The 24,478-nt window shown below is 44.7% G+C and overlaps 1 protein-coding gene across 1 annotated transcript in view; it reads left to right on the forward strand.

The window, feature by feature from the left end:
- Positions 1-23,911, forward strand: part of LOC127579193 (uncharacterized) — a 69,058-nt gene extending 45,147 nt beyond the window's left edge. The window contains exons 17-22 of the mRNA XM_052031801.1: positions 6,363-6,545; positions 7,681-7,975; positions 13,967-14,139; positions 14,788-15,041; positions 18,079-18,211; positions 23,064-23,911. Coding sequence (XP_051887761.1) covers positions 6,363-6,545; positions 7,681-7,975; positions 13,967-14,139; positions 14,788-15,041; positions 18,079-18,211; positions 23,064-23,306 — 1,281 coding nt within the window. The 3' untranslated portion in view covers positions 23,307-23,911. The remainder of the gene's footprint in view (positions 1-6,362; positions 6,546-7,680; positions 7,976-13,966; positions 14,140-14,787; positions 15,042-18,078; positions 18,212-23,063) is intronic.
- The last annotated feature ends 567 nt before the right edge of the window (positions 23,912-24,478 follow it).

Below are 24,478 nucleotides of genomic sequence, written 5' to 3' on the forward strand. Positions count from 1 at the left end.
CCTACCCCCTCTCACCTTAAATGCATGCCCTCTGGTACTGGATCACTCAATAATGGGAAAAAGATATTGCTTGTCCATCCTATCTATGCCCCTCATAATTTTATACACTTCCAACAGATCACCCCTCAGCCTCCACCGCTCCAGAGAAAAGAGCCCAAGTTTGTCCAGCCTCTCCTGATAGCAGATGCCCTCTAATCCAGGCAGCATCCTGGTAAACCTCCTCTGCACCCCCTATAAAGCCTCGACATCCCTCCTATAGTGAGGTGACCAGAACTGCACACAATACTCTAAATTTGGCCTAACCAGAGTTCTATAGAGATGCATCATAACTTCTTGACTCATATACTCAATACCTTGATTAATGAAAGCAAGCATTCTGTGTAGCCATGGACTTGCACCCCAAGGTCTATCTGCTCTTCAACACTATTAAGGGTCTTGCCCTTAAGAGTGTACTGCCTCTTGACATTAGTCCTACCAAGGTGCAAAACCTCACATTTATCCAGGTTAAACTCCATCTGCCATTTCTCTGCCCACATCTGCAACTGATCTATATCACGTTGTATCCATCGCCAGTCTTCTACACTATTCACAACCCCACCAATCAACATACTCATCCAGGTCACTTAGGTACATCACAAACAGCAGAGGTCCCAGTACAGATCCCCGCGGAACACCACTACTCACAGGCCTCCAGCCTGAATAAGTCCCTTCAACCATCACCCTCTGTCTTCTATGGGCAAGCCAGTTCTGGATCCACACAGCCAATTCTCCACTGACCCCATGCATCTGAACTTTCTTGATTAACCTATTATGAGAGATCTTGTCAAATGCCTTACTGAAATCCATATAGATGACATCCACAGCTCTACCTTCATCAGTCTCTCTCACCTTGTCAAAAAACTCAACCAGGTTAGTAAGAGATGACTTGACCCGCACAAAGCCATGCTGGCTTTCCCTTATCAAGCCATTGGATTCCAGATGCTTGCATATCCTATCTTGAAGAATTTTCTCCAGCAATTTCCCTACAACTGATGTGAGACTCTCTGGTCTATAGTTCCCCAGATTTTCCCTTGTCCCTTTCTTAAATAGAGGAACAACATTAGCCACTCGTCAGTCCTCCAGCACCTCACCCGTGGTCAAAGAGGACACAAAGATACTGGGCAAGGCCCCAGCAATTTCCTCTCTTGCCTCCCTCAGTAACCTGGGGTATATCCCATCGGGCCCCGGGGACTTATCCATCTTAATACTGTTTGGGAAACCTAACACTACCTCCTCCTTGACCTCTAAATGCCCTAACATGTTTACACCCTCAGTTCCAATTTCTGCATCCTGCATGTCCCTTTCCTGGGTAAATACTGAAGAGAAATACTCATTCAGGACCTCATCCACATCCTCAGTATCCAAACATAGATTCCTTTATCCTTAAGTGGTCCTACCCTTTCCCTCGTTATCCTCTTATTCCTTACGTAGGTATAGAATGCCTTTGGATTCTCCCTAATCCTGTAAAGGACTTTCCATGGCCCGTCCTGGCTTTCTTAATTCATTTCTTGAGTTCATTTCTATCTTCTTTATAGTCCTCACATGCTCTGTCTGATCCTAACTCCTGAAAATCTACATACTTGTGCTTTTTCTTCTTGACTAAGTTCATCACTTCTCTGGACATTTGTAGCTGTAGTGTTCAGAGACTCAACAGTTAAAAGGACAGACAGGAGTTTCTGTGGCCACAAACAAGACTCCAGGATGGTGCTAGGGTCAGGGATGTCTCCGAGTGGTTGCAGAACATTCTCAAGAGGGAGGGTGAGCAGCTGGAGGTCATTGTACACATTGGTACGTGTGACATAGATAGAAAAATGGATGAGGTCCTGCAGAGTGAACATAGGCTAAAAAGCAGGACTGCAAGGGCTGTAATCTCTGGATTACTCCTGGTGCCACATGCTAGTGAGGGTAGGAATAGGAGAGTAGGGCAGATGAATGCATAACTGAGGAGAAGGAAGGAGGGATTCAAGCCTTTGGACCACTGGGATCTTTTCTGGGTCAGAAGTGACCTGTACAAGATAGAAAGGTTGCACGTGAACTGGAGGGGGACCAATATCTTGGCGGCGAGATTTGCTAGTGCTACTCAGGAGGGGTTAAATTAATCTGGCAGGGGGTGGGTCCCAAAGCAGTAGTGTGACAGATGAGAAAGTTGAGGTAAATATAGAAGTTAAAGCAAGCGAGCTTAGTAGGCAGGACTAGCAGAAGCAGGATGCAGAGCGAAGAAGATCTGATATACTAAACTGCTTTTATTTTAATGCAAGAAGCCTGACAGGTAAGGCAGATGAACTCAGGGCATGGATGGGTATATGGGACTGGGATATTGAAGCCATAACAGAAGCATGGTTGAGGGATGGGCAGGACTGGCAGCTTCATGTTCTGGGGTACAGATGCTGCAAGCTTGATAGAGGTGGAGGTAAGAGGGGAGGGGGAGTTGCATTTTGATTAGGGAGAATATCATGGCAGTACTTAGAGAAGATTTACCAGTGAGGCTGTATGGGTGGAACTCATAAATTAGAAGATGGTGAACACTTTGATGGGATTGTACTATTGGCCTGGAATTAGAGGAGCAAAAAGGCAGGGAGATCACAAAGAGCTGTAAGGATAATAGAGTTGTAATAGTAGGTGATTTAATAGTAGGTGATTGTTGGTGATTGCCTAATATTGACTGGGTCTGCCAGGGTACTAAAGGCTTGGATAGGGTGGAAATGTGTGCAGAAAAGTTTTAGACCATAAGACCATAAGACATAGCAGCAGCATTCGGCCATTCGGCCCATTGAGCCTGCTCTGCCGTTCGATCATGGCTGATTTATTTTCCCTCTCAACCCCATTCTCCTGCCTTCTCCCCGTAACCTTTGACATTCTGACTAATCAAGAATCTATCAACCTCCACCTTAAATATACCCAATGACTTGGCCTCCACAGCTGTCTGTGGCATTGAATTCCACAGATGCATCACCATTTGGCTGAAGAAATTCCTCCTCATCTCTGTTCTAAAGAGACATCCTTTTATTCTGAGGCTGTGCCCTCTAGTCCTAGACTCTCACACTACTGGAAGCATCCTCTCCACATCCACTGTCTCCAGGCCTTTCAATATTCAGTAGGTTTTAACGAGATCCCCCTCATTTCTTTGAACTCCAGCGAGTACAGGCACGGAGCCATCAAACGCTCTTCATACGTTAACCCTTTCTCCCCGGGATCATACCCGTAAACCTCCTCTGGACCCTTTCCAATGCCAGCAGATCCTTCCTTCGATATGGGGCACAAAGCTACTCACAATACTCCAAATGTGGTCTGACCAACGTCTTGTAAAGTCTCAGCATTGCATCCTTGCTTTTATATTCTAGTCCTCTCAAAGTGAATGCTAACATTGCATTTCCCTTCCTTACTACTGACTCAACCTGCAAGTTAACCTTTAGGGAATCCTGCACTAGGACTCCCAAGTCCCTTTGCACCTCTGATTTCTGAATTCTCTCCCCCCTTAGAAAATAGTCTACACCTTTATTCCTTCTACCAAAGTGCATGACCATACACTTCCCTACACTGTATTGCATCTAACACTTCTTTGCCCATTCTCCCAACCTGTCCAGGTCCTTCTCCAGACTCCCTGCTTCCTCAGCACTACCCGCCCCTCCACCTATCTTTGTATCATCCACAAACTTGGCCACAAAGTCATCAATTCTGATCATTAACATATAATGTGAAAAGTAGCGGACCCAACACCAACCCCTGAAGAACACCACTTGACACTGGCAGCCAACCAGAAAAGTCCCTCTTTGTTCCCACTCTTTGCCTTCTGCCAGTCAGCCAATCTTCTATCCATGTGAGTACCTTTCCTGTCATACCATGAGCTCCTACCTTGTTTAGCAGCCTCATGTGCGGCACCTTGTCAAAGGCCTTCTGAAAATCCAAGTAAATAACATGCACAGACTGTCCTTTGTTTATCCTGCCTGTTACTTACTCAAAGAATTCCAACAAATTTGTCAGACAAGATCTCCCCTTAAGGAAACCATGCTGACTTCGGCCTATTTTATCATGAGTTTCCAAGCACCCTGAAACTTCATCCTTAATAATGGACTCTAACATCTTACCAATCACTAAATTCAGACTAACCGGCCTATAATTTCCTGTCTTTTGCCTCCCTCCCTTCTTAAAGTGTAGAGTAACATTTGCAATTTTCCAGTCCTCTGGAACCATTCCTGACTCTAGTGATTCTTGAAAGATCAGTATTAATGCCTCCACAATCTCTTTGACTACCTCTTTCAGAACCCTGGGGTGTAGACCATCCAGTCCAGGTGACGTATCCACCTTCAGACCTTTCAGTTTCCCAAGCACCTTCTCCTCAGTAATAGCGACTACGCTCACTTCTGCCCCCTGACTCTCTCGAATTTCTGGCATGTTGCTGGTGTCCTCCACAGTGAAGACTGACACAAAATACTTATTCAATTCATCCGCCATTTCTTTGTTCCCCATTACTACTTCTCCAGCGTCATTTTCCAGCAATGTCCACTCTTGCCTCTCTTTTACTCTTTGTACACCTCTATAATTCTCCTTTACTCTTTACTTACTCTTTATATTTTCTCAAGCAATATATAGATGGCCCTTCTGGAGAGGGGGTAACAGTGGATCTCCTGTTGGGAAGAAAGCAGGGCAAGTGACTGTAATGTCAGTGGGGGAGCACTTTGGGACCAGTTACCATGATTCTATTAATTGTAAAATAGTTTATGGAAAAAGATAGAACTGGTCCACAAATTAAAGTCCAACAAAGTTGGGGCAAGGCTAATTTTGATGGCGTTAGACAGCCACTTACAAAGGTTGATTGGGTAAGGCTGTTTGCAGGTAAAGAGACGTCTGGCGAGTGGTAGGCTTTTAAAAGTGAGATAGGGAGAGCTCAGGGCCACCATGTTCCTGTTTGAGTGAAAGGGGAGGCTGGCAGGATTAGGGAACAAGGGATATTGAGGCTCTGCTCAGGAAAAAGGAGGCATACATCAGGTATAGAGAGCTGGGATTAAGCAAATCCCTTGAGGAGTATCAGGGACGTAGGAGTACATTTAAGAAGGAAGTCAGGAGGGCAAAAAGAGGACATAAGATATCTTTGTCAGAAAAGGTAAAGGAGAATCCTCAGAGATTCTATAAGTATTTTAAGAGCAAAAGAGTAACAAAGGAGGGAATAGGTCCCCTTAAGGATCGATGTGATTGTCTATGTGTGGAGCCACAGGAATTGGGTGAGCTCTTAAATGAAAATTTCTTGTCTGTATTTATTGTGGAGAAGGTCATGGAAGCAAGGGAATTCCGGGAAGAGAACAGTGATGGCTTAAAACATATCCACATCACAAAAGAGAAGGTACTGGAGGTCTTAAAGCACATAAAGGTGGATAAACCCCCGGGGCCTGACCAAGTGATTCCTAGGTCATTGTGGGAAGCTAGGGAAGAAATTGTGGGGCCATGGCAGAGTTATTTGTATCATCGTCATTCACGGGTGAACTACCGGAAGAGTGGAGCGTGGCTAATGTAGTGCCTTATTTAAGAAGGGATCTGTGCTGGGTCCACAGTTGCCTGCCAGCTGTATTAATAATTTAGTTGGGAATCTAGTTAGCATGGTTAGTAAGTTTGTGGATGACACGAATTTTGTGGTATAGTGGACAATGAAGAAGGTTATCTAATATTACAACAGGATCTAGATCAACTAGAAAAGTGGGCCAAGGAATGGCAGATGGAATTTAACTAGGATAATTGCAAAGTTTTGCATTTTGGTAAGTTAAACCAGGGCAGGACTTACACAGTAAATGGCAGGACTTAGAGAGTGTTGAAGAACAGAGAGACCTAGGAGTACAAGTACATATTTTCCTGAAAGTGGTGACACAGGTTGACAGGGTCTTGAGTAGGTTTAGAATGGAGAAATTGGGGTTCTCCTCCTTGAAGTAAAGATTGAGAAAGTCACAGCTTGTCTAGGTGGAGAGAAACCATTCCCGCTAGTGGTGGTTCAGGAACTAGGAGCCATGGATGTAAAATTTTAGATGAGATACAATGTGAAGGAAAAGTTTTAACACAGAGAATAGTTGTGATCTGGAACTCACAGCCAATAGGAGTGGTGAGAACAGAATCAGTCAGTGAATTCAAAAGGGAATTGCATAGGTGTTTGCGAGAGAATAATTTGCAGGCCAATGGGGAAAGAGCAGGAATGAGCCTGACAGGATTTCTCTAGTTGGAGCTGGCATTCATTCCATAGGCTGAGTGGTGTCTTTTCATATCTTAAGGATTTAGTGATTCTATCCAGAGTTCCTACCAAAGTTAAGTTTACTGAATTCCATATTTTTGTTTATTTCAAGAAAAAAATCATGAGTCAACATATGGATTTGCTTCAAACACCTCCCCGTAAACTGGATACATTTATTTACAATTATCTCCAACCTGATGAAAGATTTCTGAAGCAAGTTGGTGAGACCGTGGACAAGATCTGTTCTTTCTTAAAGGAACAGTGTTCCTCCATTAAAATCAGTAAAACTGTGAAGGTGAGACTGGCAGAATCATATACTGGACAGGAATAGACTGTGGTACCAAGTTGTAAACAGAAGAAAAGGTTCCAGGACCAATGGGGTGTCTCTGAGTTATGTAAACTCAACTAAGGACCAGCATTGCTAAAAACAGTCTCCAGTGTGGTGGAGGGGAGGGGGGAAGAGAGAGAATTGTGATAATTTCCTGCTCCTGATCTCTCTGTATTGGCACCTGCCAAAGAGTTATTGTCACAGGGATCAATCTTGGTCATGATATTCCATCATTGACAACTGACCTGAGAATACCCACTGCCTGGGTTCATGTGTGGTAATGACCCTTATGTGAGTTCCAGGCAGCTTTGTTAGTTGCCAAGCTGAGCTCCTAAACCTGTATTTTCTGATGCAATCAGGAATAGGCCATCGAGCTCCTAATTCCTGTTCTATCATTCAACGGAATTATGGTTGATTTGTATCTCAACTCCTTTATTCCAATATTTCTTGCTATCAATTATTTGTAATTCTTCCAAATGACCCAACATATACAGGCTAGTACAGGAGTGAACTCTAGATGTCAACAACTTTTTGTGAAGAAATACATCTTAAGTTCCCTTCTAAATGGCGTACCTAGTTGTTCATTGTCCCCACCAGAGACTTTCTGAATCTCCCCTATTGATCTCTTGTATCCTTTGAAACACCATGATCAGATTATCTCCTGGTCTTCTAAACTAAAGCAAAGTGAGAAACTGTATCCATGCCATGATCTTGCCCATTCCATCTGCTCCCATTTGGCCCAAACTGATAATAAGCAGGCTGCAAGGGTTTGGAGACAGAATAGACTGCAGATGCTGGAATCTGGAGTAATAAACAAAATGCAGGAGGAATTCAGCGGGTCAGGCAGCATCTGTGGAAGGAAATAGACAGTCGATATTTTGGGTCAAGATTCTTCATCTGTCCAGATGAAGGGTTTTGACCCAAAACGTTGACTGTCCATTTTCCTCCACAGATGCTGCCTGACCTGTTGAGTTTCTCCAGCACTTTCTAGTTGCACAAGATTTTGGCCAGGGTGATGATTTTGTTCCTACTTGAATTAGAATTGCATTTTACAAATCATTTATTTAAATGATTATGTTGTTGTTTTGCCCCTTTTGTTTAGGGTGGCTCCCTTGGAAAAGGAACAGCTTTAAAAAATGGCTCGGATGCAGACCTGGTTATCTTTCTCAACCACTTCAGATGTTTTCGAGACCAAAAGAGAAACCGGGCTGAAATATTGAGCACAATTCGTGAGATGCTGGAGAGATGTGGGGATTGCATTGGACATGAGATCATCATGTCAAAGCCCAAAATAATTCCCTCTCATTCTTCTCCTCGTTCCCTGAACTTCCAGTTTAGATCCAGAGAATCCTCCGATTCTGTTGAGGTTGATGTTCTCCCTGCATTTGATGCTTTAGGTACGACGCTTTGAAACATTGAAAACAAGTGGTTTGATGGAAAATTTGGCATTTTTTATATTTAAAGAAAGACTTTCATTGATAGTAATGCCTTTTGTGGGTTCAGATTGTCCCAAAGAGTTTTTTTCATGTGTGGTCACCATTATAATGCAAGAAACATAGTTGCCAATTTGCATATAGCAAGCTTCCATAAACAGCAATGCAACAAATTATAATTTTTTTTGTAAAGTGATGGAGGGAAAAATAATGATTAGGTTACAAAGGATGAATCACCTGCTTTTCTTAAAATGGGAGCAATGAGGCTGGCTGCAGAAGTGACACAGATGAATAGAGTTGTACAGCACAGAAGTGGGCCCTTCAGCCCACCACGGCCGTGCCAACCTTATTGCCCATCTCCACTGATCCCATTTGCCTGCGTTAGCACCATATCCTTCTACACCTTGCCTATTTAACTATCTGTCCAAATGCCTCTTAAATCAGTAATTGTATCTGATTCCACCACCTCTTCTTGCAGCGCCTTCCAAATATCAACAACCTTCTTTTTGGAAAAAAACATCTCTCAGATCCCCTTTAAAACTTTCTCTCACCTTAAACCTTTGCCCTTCTGTTTTTCATACCCTTACATTGGGATAAAGGTTTTGAGCATCTACCCTACTTATGTCTCTCATAGTCTTACAAACTTATATCAGGTCACTCCTCAGCCTCCTTCAGTCCAGGGAAAACAAGTCCAGCCAATCCGATCTCTTCCTGCAACTCCAATCCTGGTGAATCTCCTCTGCACTCTCTCCCATGCTATCAAATCCTTCCTCTGGTGTGACGACCGGAAACTGCACGTAATACTCCAATTGCGGCCAAACCAATGTCAAAGTCGCAACATAACATCCCAACCCTTTTTTCTATGCCCCGAGTTAAGAAGGCAAGCATGCCACATAACCTTCTTCAGCACCCTATCAACCTGCGTTGCCACATTCAGTGAACTGTGGACTTGGACCCCAAGGTGTGTCTGCTCATCAACATTCCTTAGCACACTACCATTTACTGTGTAGGTCCTCCCTCTATATGACCTCCCAAAATGCATCAGCATACACTTGTTGGGATTAAATTCCATCTGCCAACGCTCTGTCCATCTTTCCAACCAATCTATATCCTGCTGTAGTCTTAGACAACCTTCTTCGCTAACCACAATACCACCAATTGTCATGTCATCTGCAAATTTACTAATCACATCTTCTATGTTTTCATCCAAGTCATTAATATATCACAAACAGCAAAGGTCCCAGCACCAATCCCTGAGGTACACCAATCAGAAAATAAAATCCTTCCACCTCTACCCTCTGCCTCTTTTCAACAACCACTTTTGGATCCAATTAGTCAGCTCACCTTAGATCCCATTTGCCTTAACCTTCTGGATTACCCTACCATGAAGGACTTTGTTAAATGCCTTACTAAAGGGGATATAAAGAACATCTACCATCCTGCCTTCATCAATCTCCTTTGTTACCACCTCAGAAAATCTCAAATTAGTGAGACAAGATTTCTCCTCACAAAGCCATGCTGACTATCCCTGATCAGCCCCTGCCTTTCCGAATGAACGTAAGTCCTGACCCTTCAAATTTTCTCCAATGATTTCCCTCCCATTGATGTAAGACTCACCACCCTGCAGCTATTTGGCTTATCCTTGCTGCCCTTCTTAAGTACAGGTAGAATATTTGCTGTCTTCTTGCACTTTGCAGGTGGCTAATGGAGAAGCAAAAATCTCCATCAGGACCCGACCGATCTCCTCCTTGTTTCCCATAGCATTCTGGGATAGATCTTACCCGGCCCTGGAGATTTATATCCCATACTGCATTACAAGATATTGAACACCTCCTACACCTCCTCCGTTGTCCAGAGAATTAATGTATCCCTTCCTGAACTCACTAACTTCCATTTCCTTCACCTTGGTGAACACAGATGATAAGTGAAAAAGCAACAAGATGCTGGAGGAACTCAGCAGGCCAGGCAACATCTGTGGAGAAAAGCAGACGGTCAATGTTTCGGGTCAGGACCCTTCTTCAGGACTGAAGATAGGAAAAGGGGAAACCCAATATATAGGGGGGAAAAATAGAGCAGTGATAGGTGGACAAAAGAGGGGAGGCGGGGTGGGCACAGGGTGGTGATAGGTAGATGCAGGTAAGAGATAGTGATAGGCAGGTGCAGGAAGGAGGGGAGAGCAGATCCACCAGGGGATGGGTCAAAGGTGTGGAGGTAGGTGGCATGGGGGAAGGGGAGGAGAAGAGGAGAGAGAGTAAAAAGCAAAGAGAAAAAAGAGATTGGCTAGGAAAGGGAAGAAAAGAAGAGGCAAGGTGGGGGGGAGGGTTGGTTTACTTGAATTGGGAGAATTCAATGTTCATCTCATTAGGGTGGAAGGTTCCAAGATGGAAAATGAGGTTTCGTTCTTCCAGTTTGCATGTGGACCTCCTGGCAGTGGAGGAGGCCCAGGACTGACATATCAGTGATGGAGTGGGAGAGGGAGTTGAAGTGACTGGCAACGGAGGATGCAGATCGCGGTTACGGACAGAGCGTAGGTGTTCTACAAAACAGTCACCTCGTCTGTGTATGGTCTTGCCATTGTAGAGGAGGCCACGCTTCGAGCATCGAATGCAGTAGATGATATTAGGGGAGGTGCTGGTAAATCTCTGCCTCACCTGAAAGGACTGTTTGGGTCCCTGGAGGGAGGTGATGGAGATGGTGTAGAGGCAGGTGTTGCACCTATGGCGGGGGCAGTGGAAAGTCCCCATGGTGGGAGCGGGATGGGTGGGGAGGGAGGAGTGAACTAGGGAGTTATGGAGAGAGTGGTCCCTTCGAAAGGTTAAAAGGGGTGGGGAGGGGAAGATATGCTTGGTGGTGGTCTGTGACACCTCTCACACTCCATTAGAGATGGCGGAAGTGTCGGAGAATGATGTGTTGAGTACGTAGGCTGATGGGATGAAATGTGAGGAAAAGGGGGACCCTATCCTTGTTGGGTCTGGGAGGGGTGGGGGTGAGAGCAGAGGTGCGGGAAATGGCAGAGATGTGGGTGCGAGCTCTCTCGACCACAGTAGAAGGGAAGCCACGGTTAGTAAAAAAGTTGGACATCTCTGATGTCCTGGAGTGGAAAGCCTCATCATGGGAGCACATGCGGCAGGGGTGGAGAAATTGAGAGAAAGGGATTGTGTCCTTGCAAGAGACAGCGTGGGAGGAGCTGTAATCAAGGTAGCTGTGGGCGTCAGTGGGTTTGTAGAAGCTGTCAGTGGATAATGAATCTCCTGAGATGGAGATGGAGAGATCGAGGAAGGAGAGGGAGGTGTCAGAGATAGTCCAAGTGAATTGGAGAGCAGGGTGAAAATTAGTGGCAAAATTTATGAAACTGTCGAGATCTGCACGGGTGCAAGATGTGGCACCAATTCAGTTGTTGATATAGTGGAGAAAGAGTTGAGGGATGGGGGCAGAGCAGGCTTGGAACAGAGACTCTTCAATGTAGCCAACGTAGAGGAAGGCATGGCTCGGGCCCATGCAAGTGCCCATGGCTATGCCCTTGGTCTGTAGAAAGTGAGAGGAATTGAAGGAGAAGTTGTTTAGGGTGAGGACAAGTTCAGCCAGGCAGGGGAGAGTGTGAGAGGAAGGGGACTGGTCCTGTCTCTGGTCAAGAAAGAAGCGGAGGGCAGAGAGGCTGTCATGATGGGGAATGGAGGTATATAGGGACTGGACGTCCATGGTGAAGTTGTGAGTGCCAGAGAACTTAAAGTTATGGAAGAGTTGGAGAGCGTGTGATGTGTCACGGACATAGGTGGGAAGGGATTGGACTGGGGGGACAGGATAGTGTCCAGGTACAAGGATATGAGCTCCATAGGGCAAGAGCATGTGGAGACAATAGGTCTGCTGGGACAGTCCTTCTTGTGGATTTTGAGGAGGAGAGAGAAGCGGGCAGTCCTAGGTTGCAGGACTATCATGTTGGTAGATGTGGTGGGAGATCTCCCAAGGTGATGAGGTCAGTGATGGTGCGGGAGATAATGTCCTGGTGGTCCTCGGTGGGGTTATGGTTCAGGGGTAGGTAGGAGAAAGTGTCTGAGAGTTGGCGTCTGGCCTCCACAAGGTAGAGATCAGTACACCAGACTACCACAGCACCGCCTTTGTTGGTTGGTTTGATGACTACATCAGGGTTGGTGCGGAGGGCGCGGAGAGCAGAGTGTTCAGAAGGAGTGAGGTTGGAGTGGGTGAGGGGAGCAGAAACCTCAAGACGGCTGATGTTGAGCCAACAGTTGGCTATGAATAGGTCCAGGGAAGGTAACAGGCCCGGTGGAGGAGTCCAGGTGGAAGAAGAGGGCTGGAGCCAGGAGAACGGATCATTAGGAGGGGGAGAGGACTCCTTACCGAAGAAGGCACGGAGGCGGAGACGGCAGAAAAAGAGTTCGGTATTCATTGAGGTGGGGGCGTAGAGGTACGAAGGTGAGGCCTTTGCTGAGAACAGACCACTCAGCCTCGGGGGGGTGGGGGGGTCAGGGCGGATGGTAAAGACCCGGCAGGGGTTGGAGTCGGGGCCAGAGGAGGAAGGGTGGGGGTGGGGTAGAGGGGCTGGGTTGATGAGGGGAAGGGGGAGAGAGGGGTTGGGAGTGATACAGGGGTAACGAGTGGGATGAAGGATAGGAGGTGGCTGGAGTAGGGGGGAAGCAAAAGGAGGAGCAGGAGGAGAGGTCAAGGGTAGGGGAGGATAAGGGGGGTTGGGATTGGTCTGGAGAAGGTGGGGTGCAAAATATAAGTTTTCATTTAAGACCTCGCTCGCATCTCCTGGCTCCATGCGTAGATGACCCCATGGTCCCTAAAGGGACCTTCTCGTTTTCTAGCTCCCCTCTTGCTCCTAACATACTTATTGAATGACTTAGCGCTGCCACAGGACTGGAGGATAGTTATTGTCATTCCATTGTCTAAAAGGGGAGTAATTACAGGCCTTTTAGTTTAATTTTGAGAAAATTATTGGAATCCTTTGTAAGAGACTGTGTAAAGCCTCATTTGGAAAGGCATAGCTTAATCAGGGACAATCAGCATGGATTTGTTAAGTGAAGGTTGTGTCCAACTCACTTGATTCAATTCTTTGAGGCGATATCAAGGTAGTTGGATGTGGGCATTTGATTTAGTTTGCATGAAATTTATCAAGGGTTTTATAAAGTCCCATTTCTCAGGCCAGAGAAAAAAGTAAAAGCCCATTGGATTCAATGGCAAGTGGCAAATTGGATCCAAAATTGGCTTGGTGGTAGGTAGTAAGTGTTGTTGCCTGATGGTGCTTCTGTGGCTGGACATTGTCCGTGGGGTTCTGTGTGGTTCAATACCTGGTCCCTTCCTTTTCATAATGTGTATTGCTCATTCCTTTTCGTAATGTGTATTGATGACTTGGACTTAAGTGTAGGAGGCATGATAAAGAAATTTGCAGGTGATATAAGAATCGGCTGTGTGGTGGAGGATAGCTTTGGACTGCAGGAAATTGGACAAGAAAGGGGCACATGGAACTTAATCAAGTGTGAGTTGATGCATTTGGGGAGGTGCAACAAGGCAAGAAATGGCAGAATATTGAGGGGTGTATAAGAAAAGCGGGACACTTGTGTGTTTACCCATAGGTTCTTTAATGAAGGTGGCCAGATCAGTAGAATGCTTAGAATTATATGTAACACAGGTTTAGCAATAGTTTGATTACTTTATGCGACATTATAGGCATAAGGAGTTGCAAAATATATATGTATATACAAAAATCTTGCCAGGTCTGGAAGAGTATAGCTTTGAGGACAGATTGAATAAGTCAGGATTGATTTGTTTGCAACCAAGGCTTATCATGATTGCTTGATGTAAATGGATGCTCCCAACATTTTCGAATGTTTACATAGTGTTCTGTCAGTGACCGACAATTTTTGTCATATTAAATTTAATAGTACATAAATTGTCTGTACCTAAGCAATAAGATGTCACCTTTTTGTCCTGAAGGTCAGCTAACAAGGAACTGTCCGAATCCTCAGGTCTATGTAGACCTGATTAATACTGGAGAGCCTGGAGGAGAATTTTCAACTTGTTTCACCGAACTTCAAAGGAACTTTGTAAAGTCCCGTCCTGCGAAACTTAAAGGCCTCATTCGACTTGTGAAGCACTGGTATACTGAGGTAGATTATGAAACTGCTGCTGACATTGTTCTGTGAAGAGCTGTATGCAAGCATTTCATTGTATTGTTTAGGGAGGGCAAGTATTGCTGAAATCATATTGTCATGTTACATTTGGGCAATCACGTCTATGTCAGCTCCTGGTAGAATAACCCTGTCTGTCCCATGCCCTTGCTGTTTCCCTAGAGCTCTGTGAATTTTTCCCTCTAAAGTGCTCATCCAGTTGCCTTTTGAAGAAACTGATCTGTTGTGTTTCTGCCCCCACTACATGCAGTGAATTTCGGAATGTAACAAACCTTTGCCCAAAAGGTTTTACCTCACCTCCTCCTGCCTATGTTTCTTTTCCGTGTTTATATATCCAACTTTCTTTCAACATTTATTATTGGATCTGTTTCCAACACCATACCAATGCATTCAAGATCTTAATAGTTCATTGCAAAAAATATTCTTTCCTCTCACTGGTATTTTTGTTAATTATCTTAAAGCTGAGTTTTCTGGCAGTGGAAACAATTAATGTTTCTTTAATTTGTACCATAATCAGTCAAGATTCTGCATTGGGTATGTTACCTGGTTTAATTTTAACTTGTTTAGACAAGAAAGAAAGAATTCAAGGATTGCAGGCCCAAAAGTTGATTTATTTTTGTTTAACAGTTTGTCCGTCGTCCATTCAAATCTCATCTGGGAAGTGGACAGTTTCTCCCACCTAAGTATGCTCTGGAGCTGCTGGTCATCTATGCATGGGAGAGTGCCAGGAAGGGCGAGGATTTCAGCACTGCGGAAGGATTACGCACAGTTCTGGAACTGATTGTCCAATACAAAGACCTGTGGGTGTTTTGGACAATGAACTATAACTTTGACTCTCACATTTTTGGCAAGTTCCTGGAAGATAAACTTCAAGAACAAAAGTAAGTTGTGTTTAAACTTATCCTTTCTGGAGTTGTAGAATGGCCCAGCACAGTGAGAGGCTGTTTGGCCTATCATTCTTCTGAAAGAGCTGTCCATTTCTTCTCAGTCTCCCCTGTAGCCTTGAAAAATTTTTTCACTTTACAATTTATTTTGAAAGTTGTTACTGAATCTGTTCATTACAACTTAATTTTAGTAAAAGAAAAAAAAATCTTTGCAGCTAGCCTTTGCTTCTTTTGGGAGCAGTCGCAAGAAAAGGAATGCATATTGACTAAACAAGGAAGATAGTATCCAGAGGTGTCCATGATGGTAGAGTCAGTCAGTAAGTGTCTCAGGCTGAGGGACATTATAAGGTTCCTTGTTCATTCAATGACTGTGGTAAATTAGAGAGGGAGAGCAGGAGACAGAGGCTTAAGGGGTTCAAGGCACCAGTGATGATTTTGCAACCTGTGGATTATAGATTTGAGCACTGGATCACTGATCTACTGACACCAACTGGAAGCTTTTCTGCTTGGACTTTTCTGTGAGAGGTTTGGGGTTCTGGGCTAAGCTGCAGGCTGGGCATCTGGCAGCTGGAATGTTGTGGTAAGCTCTAGTGGGAAGAGAGCTGAGGGGCAGGGGTCTCCCCAGCTTACAGGGTAGCTCAGCCCTTGACCATGGGGCTTGAGGTTTCTCTCAGGGCTGGAGAGTGAGTGAGGGCATGTGGAGGACTCCTGATGGTAGAAGTGGTGCGGAGAGCAGAGGGCCAGAGAAAGGAGAATGTGTACCCAGAACAGGGAAGGGTGGAGGAGGCCAAGTGTCAGGATGAAAGAGGAAGAGGGAGGTGGGGGTGGTGAGGAAGCTGAAGGATGGGGCTCTGAGGGGGAGTGAGAGGAGATTAGGAGTTGGGTGAACACAGAAGAAGAGTTTCATGGATGTGGATGATTGAGGTTTAGGGGAATGTTTGATGGGGGGATGTGAGGAGGAGGCAATAGGTGTCTGAGCCACCTCCCTGTCCTTGTGTGTGTCTGTGTGTACTATATACGTATGTGTACATGCATGCAGTGGAGTCTGGTCCCCAGTCATCATGGACCCCATTGTCACTAGACCACACCTTTAGTCTGTTTAGCCCATGTATGCTAAAACTACCTCACGTTAAAAGAAGTCTTGCACACAGCTTCCATGTCACAATGTGAGGTTCAGGACCTTTGTGGACAGTCCCAGCCATGACAGGTGGATTTTTAAAATATTTATTCAAGAGATGAGGGCTTCACAGCCTGAGCCAGCATTCAATTGCCCATCCCTAGTTGCCCTCGAGAAGGTGGTGGTGAGCTGCCTTCTTGAACCACTGCAGTCCTTGAGGTGTGGGTATTCCCACAATGTGGTTAGGGAGAGAGTTCCAGGGTTTTGACTCAGTGACAGTGAAGAAATGGTGATAGTGAAGGAACAGATCATCGCTCCATAATGATATCCAGGAAACTTGATCGCTTTGATATTGACATTGTTACCCTGAGTGAGACATAATAGGGAGGAGACGGCCAGCAAGAAGATCAAGGCTGTGGGTGCATCATCTTTTGGAAGTGCAAACTGGAAGAGGAATGCCATCTTCACAAGGTGTCTCTGTCATGCTAAGAGGGAGGTCAGAGGAAACTGTTCAAGGGTGATCTCAAAGCCTCCTTGGGAAAGTGTATATGGAGTGGGAGTGGACTCCCTCTATCAGGAGCACGCAGAAGCCCAGTGTAAACCACAGAAAGATCACACGTTCTTCCAAACCACCCACCTACCTGTCCCATCAAGTATCTCCTGCCTCACTTGTGACAGAGTTAGCGGTTCAGAACTCACAGAACTGGAGTGGGAGAAAGTCCTCATCAATGCTGAGAGATTAACTGAGAACAACTTGACCTTGGATGGGTAATGGGATGCTTCTTAATGGCCTTTTATTTCTTTCCTGTTGAAACTCACCTTGTGTGTGTCTGTCTTGAACTTTTGCCGTTTTGTGTACCTCTGTCCTTTTCTTTCCTCATTATTAGCCCCCATTGCCAACGTTCACTTTGTATGTTTCTCCTCCTGTTTGCATTCAGTATTTTCCTCTTATCTTTTTGAATAGTAGGGGGTGCAGAAAGTTGGGAGGCAGCAAGGGAGCACTGAAAAGGACAACTGAGTACGGTGTTTCAATTGGAGGGGTGGAGACTTGATTGTCACCTGCAAAATTTGCAGGTTGTAGACAGCAACTGGTGTTGGAGGAAGAGGAGTAGTGAGACCTGGACCTAAAGACTATGGAAGTGGAGTCTGGAGATCAACAGGAGCATAAGAATTGGGAGAAAAAATGTTTCTACTGAGGGGATATTCCTCCTCAATGTCAACAGCAACTACATCTCCAGCTGAGCAGGGAGACATTGAGAGCTCAGGCCTTAAGAATCTTCCTGATGGACAGATCCTTCTCCTAAGGATTCCAACACAGACCAACTGACCATCTCTACAAGTTAGTTGTTCCAATTACATGGTATGCCAATAATCAGTTGAGAGTACCCACTTGTCATTATACTATCCCTTTGGATGGATGGATAATTTTTTGCCCATTCACTTAACCTACATTCCTTTACAAATTGTTTAATCCTCCTCACACCTTGCTTTCACCTCCTGGCATGTATCTTCTTGCTCTCACTCTCATTATCCTCCATGCAACATCCCTCTTCTGATTACTCACCACAGGCAGTGTACCTTCTGGGAGCTGTATTGAGTTTGATCCCATTAAGAATTGTGTGTGTCATGTTTTAGCACTTGTTTTTGTGTGCATGCGAGAGTAATGATGATTCACACTGGATTTTTATCCAGCTTTGCTTTTTCTTACAGGGGACCTAGTGTGGCATTAGTGCTATGTGCAATAATGGTTCAACACACCTGAAATGGGTGTCATCCAATTGCTATCCGAATCACCAATAGATTACCAAGAAGCCTTAAAGTTTGCCTGAGGGATAATTCCCATTGCTTTATGTGGTTCATGGAATGAGAAAATAAAAATGTTTTGACTTCTGATTCTTATGGTCTTTGAATATTTAGGCCAATGATTCTCGACCCTGCAGATCCAACAGGCAATGTTGCTGGAAATGCTAGATGGGACCTAGTTGCAAGCGTTGCTGAAAACTCTTTAAGGCAGGACTGTGTGAAAAACGTCACCTCCTGGAATGTTAAGGTAAAATATCACAGGAAACATGCATTGAAATACCAAAATTCAGGAACTTTCTGAGAAGCAACTAAGAATATGCACAATATACATCAGATAGCAGTTATGCTCAATGAGTATTCAATGAGATTTCATGTAACAATCTAAAATGGTGAGGATTAGATCACCTGAACTCTAATTCTGGATTGTTTTCTGTAGTCTTCATTTAATTTCTGATTGTTGCAGGCTGAATACATAAATTCTGTTGCCTAGATACAAACTCCATTCCATTTCCTGGCAACTGTCTATGGCTGAACTCTGAGGCTGAACCAGACAGCTTGCAACCATGCCATGCTCTTTGACCCTGAGCTGAGCTTCAAACCCATTTCTTTCCATCACCAAGACCAGCTTCTTAACCATAGAACCATAGAATCATACAGCACAAAACAGGCCCTTCGGCCCACCATGTTGTGCCGTCCATCAAACCACCCTCACACTATCTAAACCTTTCCTCCCGCGTATCCCCCATCTCACATTCCTCCATGTGCCTATCCAACAAACTCTTGAACCTGTCCAATGTATCTGCCTCCACCACCGTCCCAGGTAGTGCATTCCATGCACCAACCACTCTCTGGGTGAAAAACCTTCCCCTGACATCTCCCCTGAACCTCCCACCCATAACCTTAAAGCCATGCCCTCTCGTCTTGAGCATTGGTGCCCTGGGAAGGAGGCGCTGGCTGTCTACTCTATCTATTCCTCTCAATATTTTATATACCTCTATCATGTCTCCTCTCATCCTCCTCCTTTCCAGTGAATAAAGCTCTAGCACCTTAAGCCTCTCCTCATATTCCATACGCTCTAATCCAGGCAGCATCCTGGTAAATCTCCTCTGCACCCTCTCCAATGCCTCCACATCCTTCCTATAATGCAGCGACCAGAACTGAACACAGTACTCTAAGTGTGGTCTAACTAGAGTTTTGTAAAGCTGCATCATCACTTCGCGGCTCTTAAACTCAATCCCGCGACTTATGAAAGCTAACATCCCATAGGCCTTCTTAACTGCTCTATCCAGCTGTGAGGCAACTTTCAGTGAACTGTGAATATGAACCCCCAGATCCCTCTGCTCCTCCACACTGCCAAGTACCTTGCCATTTACCCTGTACTCTGCCCTGGAGTTTGTCCTTCCAAAGTGTACCACCTCACACTCCTCCGGATTGAATTCCATCCGCCACTTGTCAGCCCAGCTCTGCATCCTATCAATATCCCTCTGTAAGTTCCGACAGCCCTCCACACTATCCACAACACCGCCGATCTTAGTGTCGTCCACAAACTTACTAACCCAGCCTTCCGCCCCCTCATCTAAGTCATCTATAAATATCACAAAAAGTAGAGGTCCCAGAACCGATCCCTGCGGGACACCACTAGTCACTGCCCTCCAATCCGAGGGCACTCCTTCCACCACAACCCTCTGCTTTCTACAGGCAAGCCAATTCCTAATCCACACAGCCCAGCTTCTCTGGATCCCTTGGCCTCTGACCTTCTGAAGAAGCCTACCATGAGGTACCTTATCAAACGCCTTACTAAAATCCATATAGACCACATCCACCGCACTACCCTCATCAATCTTCCTTGTCACCTCCTCAAAGAACTCTATCAGGCTTGTGAGGCAAGATCTTCCCTTCACAAATCCATGCTGGCTGTTCCTAATCAGTCCATTATTCTCCAGGTGTTCATAGATCCTATCCCTTAGAATCCTTTCTAACAGCTTACCCACCATAGACGTAAGGCTCACCGGTCTGTAATTCCCTGGACTATCCCTACTACCTTTTTTGAACAAGGGGACAACATTCGCCACCCTCCAATCCTCCGGCACCATCCCCGTGGACAACGAGGACTCAAAGATCTTTACCAGCGGTTCAGCAATCTCCTCCCTCGCCTCTCGAAGCAGCCTGGGGAAAATCCCGTCAGGCCCCGGAGATTTATCCATCTTGATATTATTTAACAACTTCAACACATCCTCTCTCTTGATATCTACAACCTCGAGAACATTACTCTTACCAGCACTCCCTTCCACATCATCAAGACCCCTCTCCTTGGTGAATACCGAAGAGAAGTACTCATTGAGAACTTCTCCCACTTCCGCCGCCTCCAGGCACATCCTCCCACCTTTGTCTTTAATCGGACCTACCTTTACCCTAGCCATCCTTCTACCCTTCACGTAGGTGAAAAAGGCCTTGGGATTTTCCTTGACCTTACCAGCCAACGCCTTTTCATGTCCCGTTCTAGCTCTTCTCAGCCCTTTCTTAAGTTCCTTCCTAGCTACTCTATATTCCTCATGGGCCCTGTCTGAACTTTGCTGCTTATACCTTATGTATGCTACCTTCTTCTCCCTAACTAGTCGTTCAACCTCTCTCGTCACCCACGGCTCCTTCACCCTGCCATTCCTTCTCTGCCTCACCGGGACATATTTATCCCTAACATCCTGCATAAGATCCCTGAACATCGACCACATCTCCATGGTACATTTCCCTTCATAAAGGACATCCCACTTTACACTCCCAAGTTCTCTCCTTATAGCCTCATAGTTCGCCCTTCCCCAATTAAATATCTTCTTGTCCTCTCTGCACCTGTCCCTGTCCATGACAATTTTAAAGGTTATGGAGCAATGGTCACTGTCCCCCAAATGCTCACCCACCATCTTCTATCTCCAAACCATCTGCCCTCATCCTGCTGCAGACCATCTGCCGCTGAAACCCTTTTCCATGACTATTTCTTCCAAGTTCAATTTAACTAATGCCCCCATTTCTCACTCCATGTAAACTTGGTCTCATCCAAACATTGGTGTCCATATCTGTCTTGTACTAAGTCCCAAGACCCCTGAACTCCCCCTTGGTCCAGTCCTTCAGAATCTCCCTGCTCCTACAATTCTGGCACTTTGTATATCTCCATTTTCAATTGCTGCATTATTGAAATACAAGACTTCTGGTTCCTCAGCTCTGGAATTCCTTTCCTAAACTGTTCCTCTTCTCCGTAATCTCCTTCCAACTATAAATCAACAAGATGTACCATTTCTCCAATGTTGGCTTCTTGATCATTCCTGATTTTAAATATTCCATCACTGGTGGTCATGTTCAGCTCTGAACCATGCATTTCTCTCTCAAACCTCTTCATCTCTCTTCCCTCCTTCAAATGGGAATTGGGTCAAGCTATCTTATTATGTAGATTGGTGTCAAATGGAGCATCTCTCATGAAGCACCATGGGACATTTAACTACATTTAAACACCATATTGCTGTTGAGGTTCAGATTTATTCATGTATCAAATGTTTTCCCTACTGTGTTCCTGGTGGCTTTGACATGGGATCATAAAGTGATAGACCTATTGTACCTGTGCCATTTCTTTGTTGAATTAGTCCCATTTGCCTGCTCTTTCCCACAAGCCCTGTTTTCCTCCAAATATTGTCTCATTCACTTTTGTAACTTACCACTGAATCTGCTTCTTGCATCCTCTTGGTCACAGATCACAGCAACATATGTTTATTTTTTAAAATTTATTTTCTCCATAAGACCATATGACCTAAGAGCAGAATTAGGCCATTCGGCCCCATCAAGTCTGCTTCATCATTCAATCAGGACTGATTTATTTTCCCCTCTCAGACCCATTCTCCTGCCTTCTCCCCGTAACCTTTGACACCCTTATTTAATCAAGAACCTATCAACCTCCGTTTTAAATATACCCAATGACTTGGGCTCCACAGCCATCTGTGGCAATGAATTCCACAGATTCATCACCCTCTGGCTAAAGAAATTCCACTTCATCTCTGTTCTAAAAGGACGTCCTTCTGTTCTGAGGCTGTGCCCTCTGGTCCTAGACTCCCCCACTACTGGAAACATCCTCTCCATGTCCACTCTATCCAGGCCTTTCAATATTTCATAAGTTTCAACAAGATTCCCCGCATTCTTCTAACCTCCAGCGAGTACATACATTAATCCTTTCATCCCCGGGATCATTCTCGTAAACCTCCTCTGGGCCTACTCCAATGCCAGAACATCCTTCCTTAGATATGGGGCCCAAAACTGCTCACAATACTCCAAATGTGATCTGAGTAATGCCTTATAAAGCCTCAGCATTGCATCCTTGCTTTTATATTCTAGCCCTCTTAAAATGAAAGCTAACATTGCATTTGCCTTCCTTACTACCGCCTAAACCTGAAAGTTAACCTTTAGGGAATCCTGCACTAGGTCTCCCAAGTCCCTTTGTACCACCGATTTCTGAATTCTCTCTCCATTTAGAAAATAGTCTCTGCCTTTATTCCTTCTACCAAAGTGCACGACCGTATATTTCCCTACACTGTTTTCCATCTGCCACTTCTTTGCCCATTGTCCCAATCTGTCCAAGTCCTTCTGCAGACTCCCTGCTTCCTCAACACCACCTGCCCCTCCACCTATCTTTGTATCATCCGCAAACTTGGCCACAAAGCCATCAATTCTGTCATCTAGATCATTAACATATGACATGAAAAGTAGCGGACCCAACACCAACCCCTGCGGAACACCACTAGTCACTGGCAGCCAACCAAAAAATGCTCCCTTTATTCCCAATCTTTGCCTTCTGCCAGTCAGCCAATCTTCTATCCATGCTAGTACCTTTCCTGTAATACCATGGGCTCCTATCTTGCTTAACAGCCTCATGTGCAGCACCTTGTCAAAGGCCTTCTGAAAATCCAAGTATCCACCGACTCTCTTTTGTCTATCCTGCCTGTTACTTCCTCAAAGAAATTCAAACAGATTTGTCAGGCAAAATCTTCCCTTAAGGAAATCATGCTGACTTAAGCCTGCAGGGAGTGATGTCCCTTGTTTATTTTATGCTTGTTTTTTTTCAGCCAGTGAAGAGCATTTCAGTTTCTGTGAAGTGTGTGGTCAATTCTTTGCCTGTCAACCCCTTCCACTCTATTGAATGTATTAAGAAATATATTGAGAACCAGACAGAACGATCAATGTCCAATTATTACCTGGAATGGAACGACCAAATGCTGGAGGAAGCAAGCTCACTGTCTGATTATGGAATTTTCTATGATGTTACCTTCTTGTTGAAAGAACATCCCTCTTGGTGCATCTTACTGTAACAAAGGTTTGCCCAAAGAATCACGATGAGCATGGCAAGAAATGTCAAAATGCCAACCAAACACAACAAATCACTGCAGATGTTTTAGTATGTAATGCAGTCCCTAGCAGTATCTCACTGAAGTAAATTTACACCTGGAAAATCCAACAAATTGAACTTCTGATTTTTGGTGTCAAATGGATCATTAATATTTCTTATTGGGAATGTGGTAGAGGGAGCGATGAAACTGGGGCATTCTCCCTGAATCAGAGAAGATTAGGGGAGACTTGGTAAAGATGTGCGCTTCTGATAGGGTGAAACTGCACTGGTAGGGAGTTGGTAATCAGAGAACATGTACCTGTTGGATGCTCCTGCCTTGCATGTGTCTTGGAGGGAAAAGATTTAAAGTCTTTTCATTAATTAATGAAATAATTGGGTAAATAGGGGAAAACTAGTCAATGGTGCTAAATGGGCAATTAGTCCAATGACCTAGCTTCATTATGATGGGTTAAGTGCCTTCTTTATAATTTATAATCTTACATTTCTGTCCTAAAGAATAAAATTTCACTAATTTGCTGGTGCTGATTTAAACTGTGTTCCTGATGTATTAAATAAACTCAATTTTGCTGCAGAGGTTTTGATTGGAGATTTGTGTCATTCATTGCCTGGGCCTATGGTGGATGGTGAGAAAACCAACACAACAAAGTATTTCCTGTTTCAAAATAACCTACTTTGCCACATCCTCACCAATCCATCTGTTGCGAGTCCCTCAGCACATGACAAGACTTGCAGTCCTTCACAAAGAGGTCACCCACCATGTTCAACCACCAAACCATTTTGTTTCTAACAAATGTTAAATGGGATAGATCCAGAACAGAACTAGCAGTACAAAATGGAGGTGTCATGGTTCACCGCAAACAGCATAATAACGTTGCATCATTATGTGAAAATTCACAGTCTAGAATTTCCCTCGCTCTTCTTTTGATGAGTAACCACTTCCTTCCTTTTAGCTCAGTGACAAAACATGAAATTTGTAGCGGAACTAGGTTTTAAATACTTTTGTGTCCTATTTATCGTTTTCTCTCAAACGTTTAAAATTATTTTTCATCTTCTCTCAAATGTTTAAAACAAATTCATGATTAACAGCAGGGCATTATGTGTTGTAGGGTGCCCTCTACTGCTTGCAGTAAAACA

This window comes from Pristis pectinata, chromosome 17, assembly GCF_009764475.1.
Source record: "Pristis pectinata isolate sPriPec2 chromosome 17, sPriPec2.1.pri, whole genome shotgun sequence".
NCBI classification, from domain to species: Eukaryota; Metazoa; Chordata; class Chondrichthyes; order Rhinopristiformes; family Pristidae; genus Pristis; species Pristis pectinata.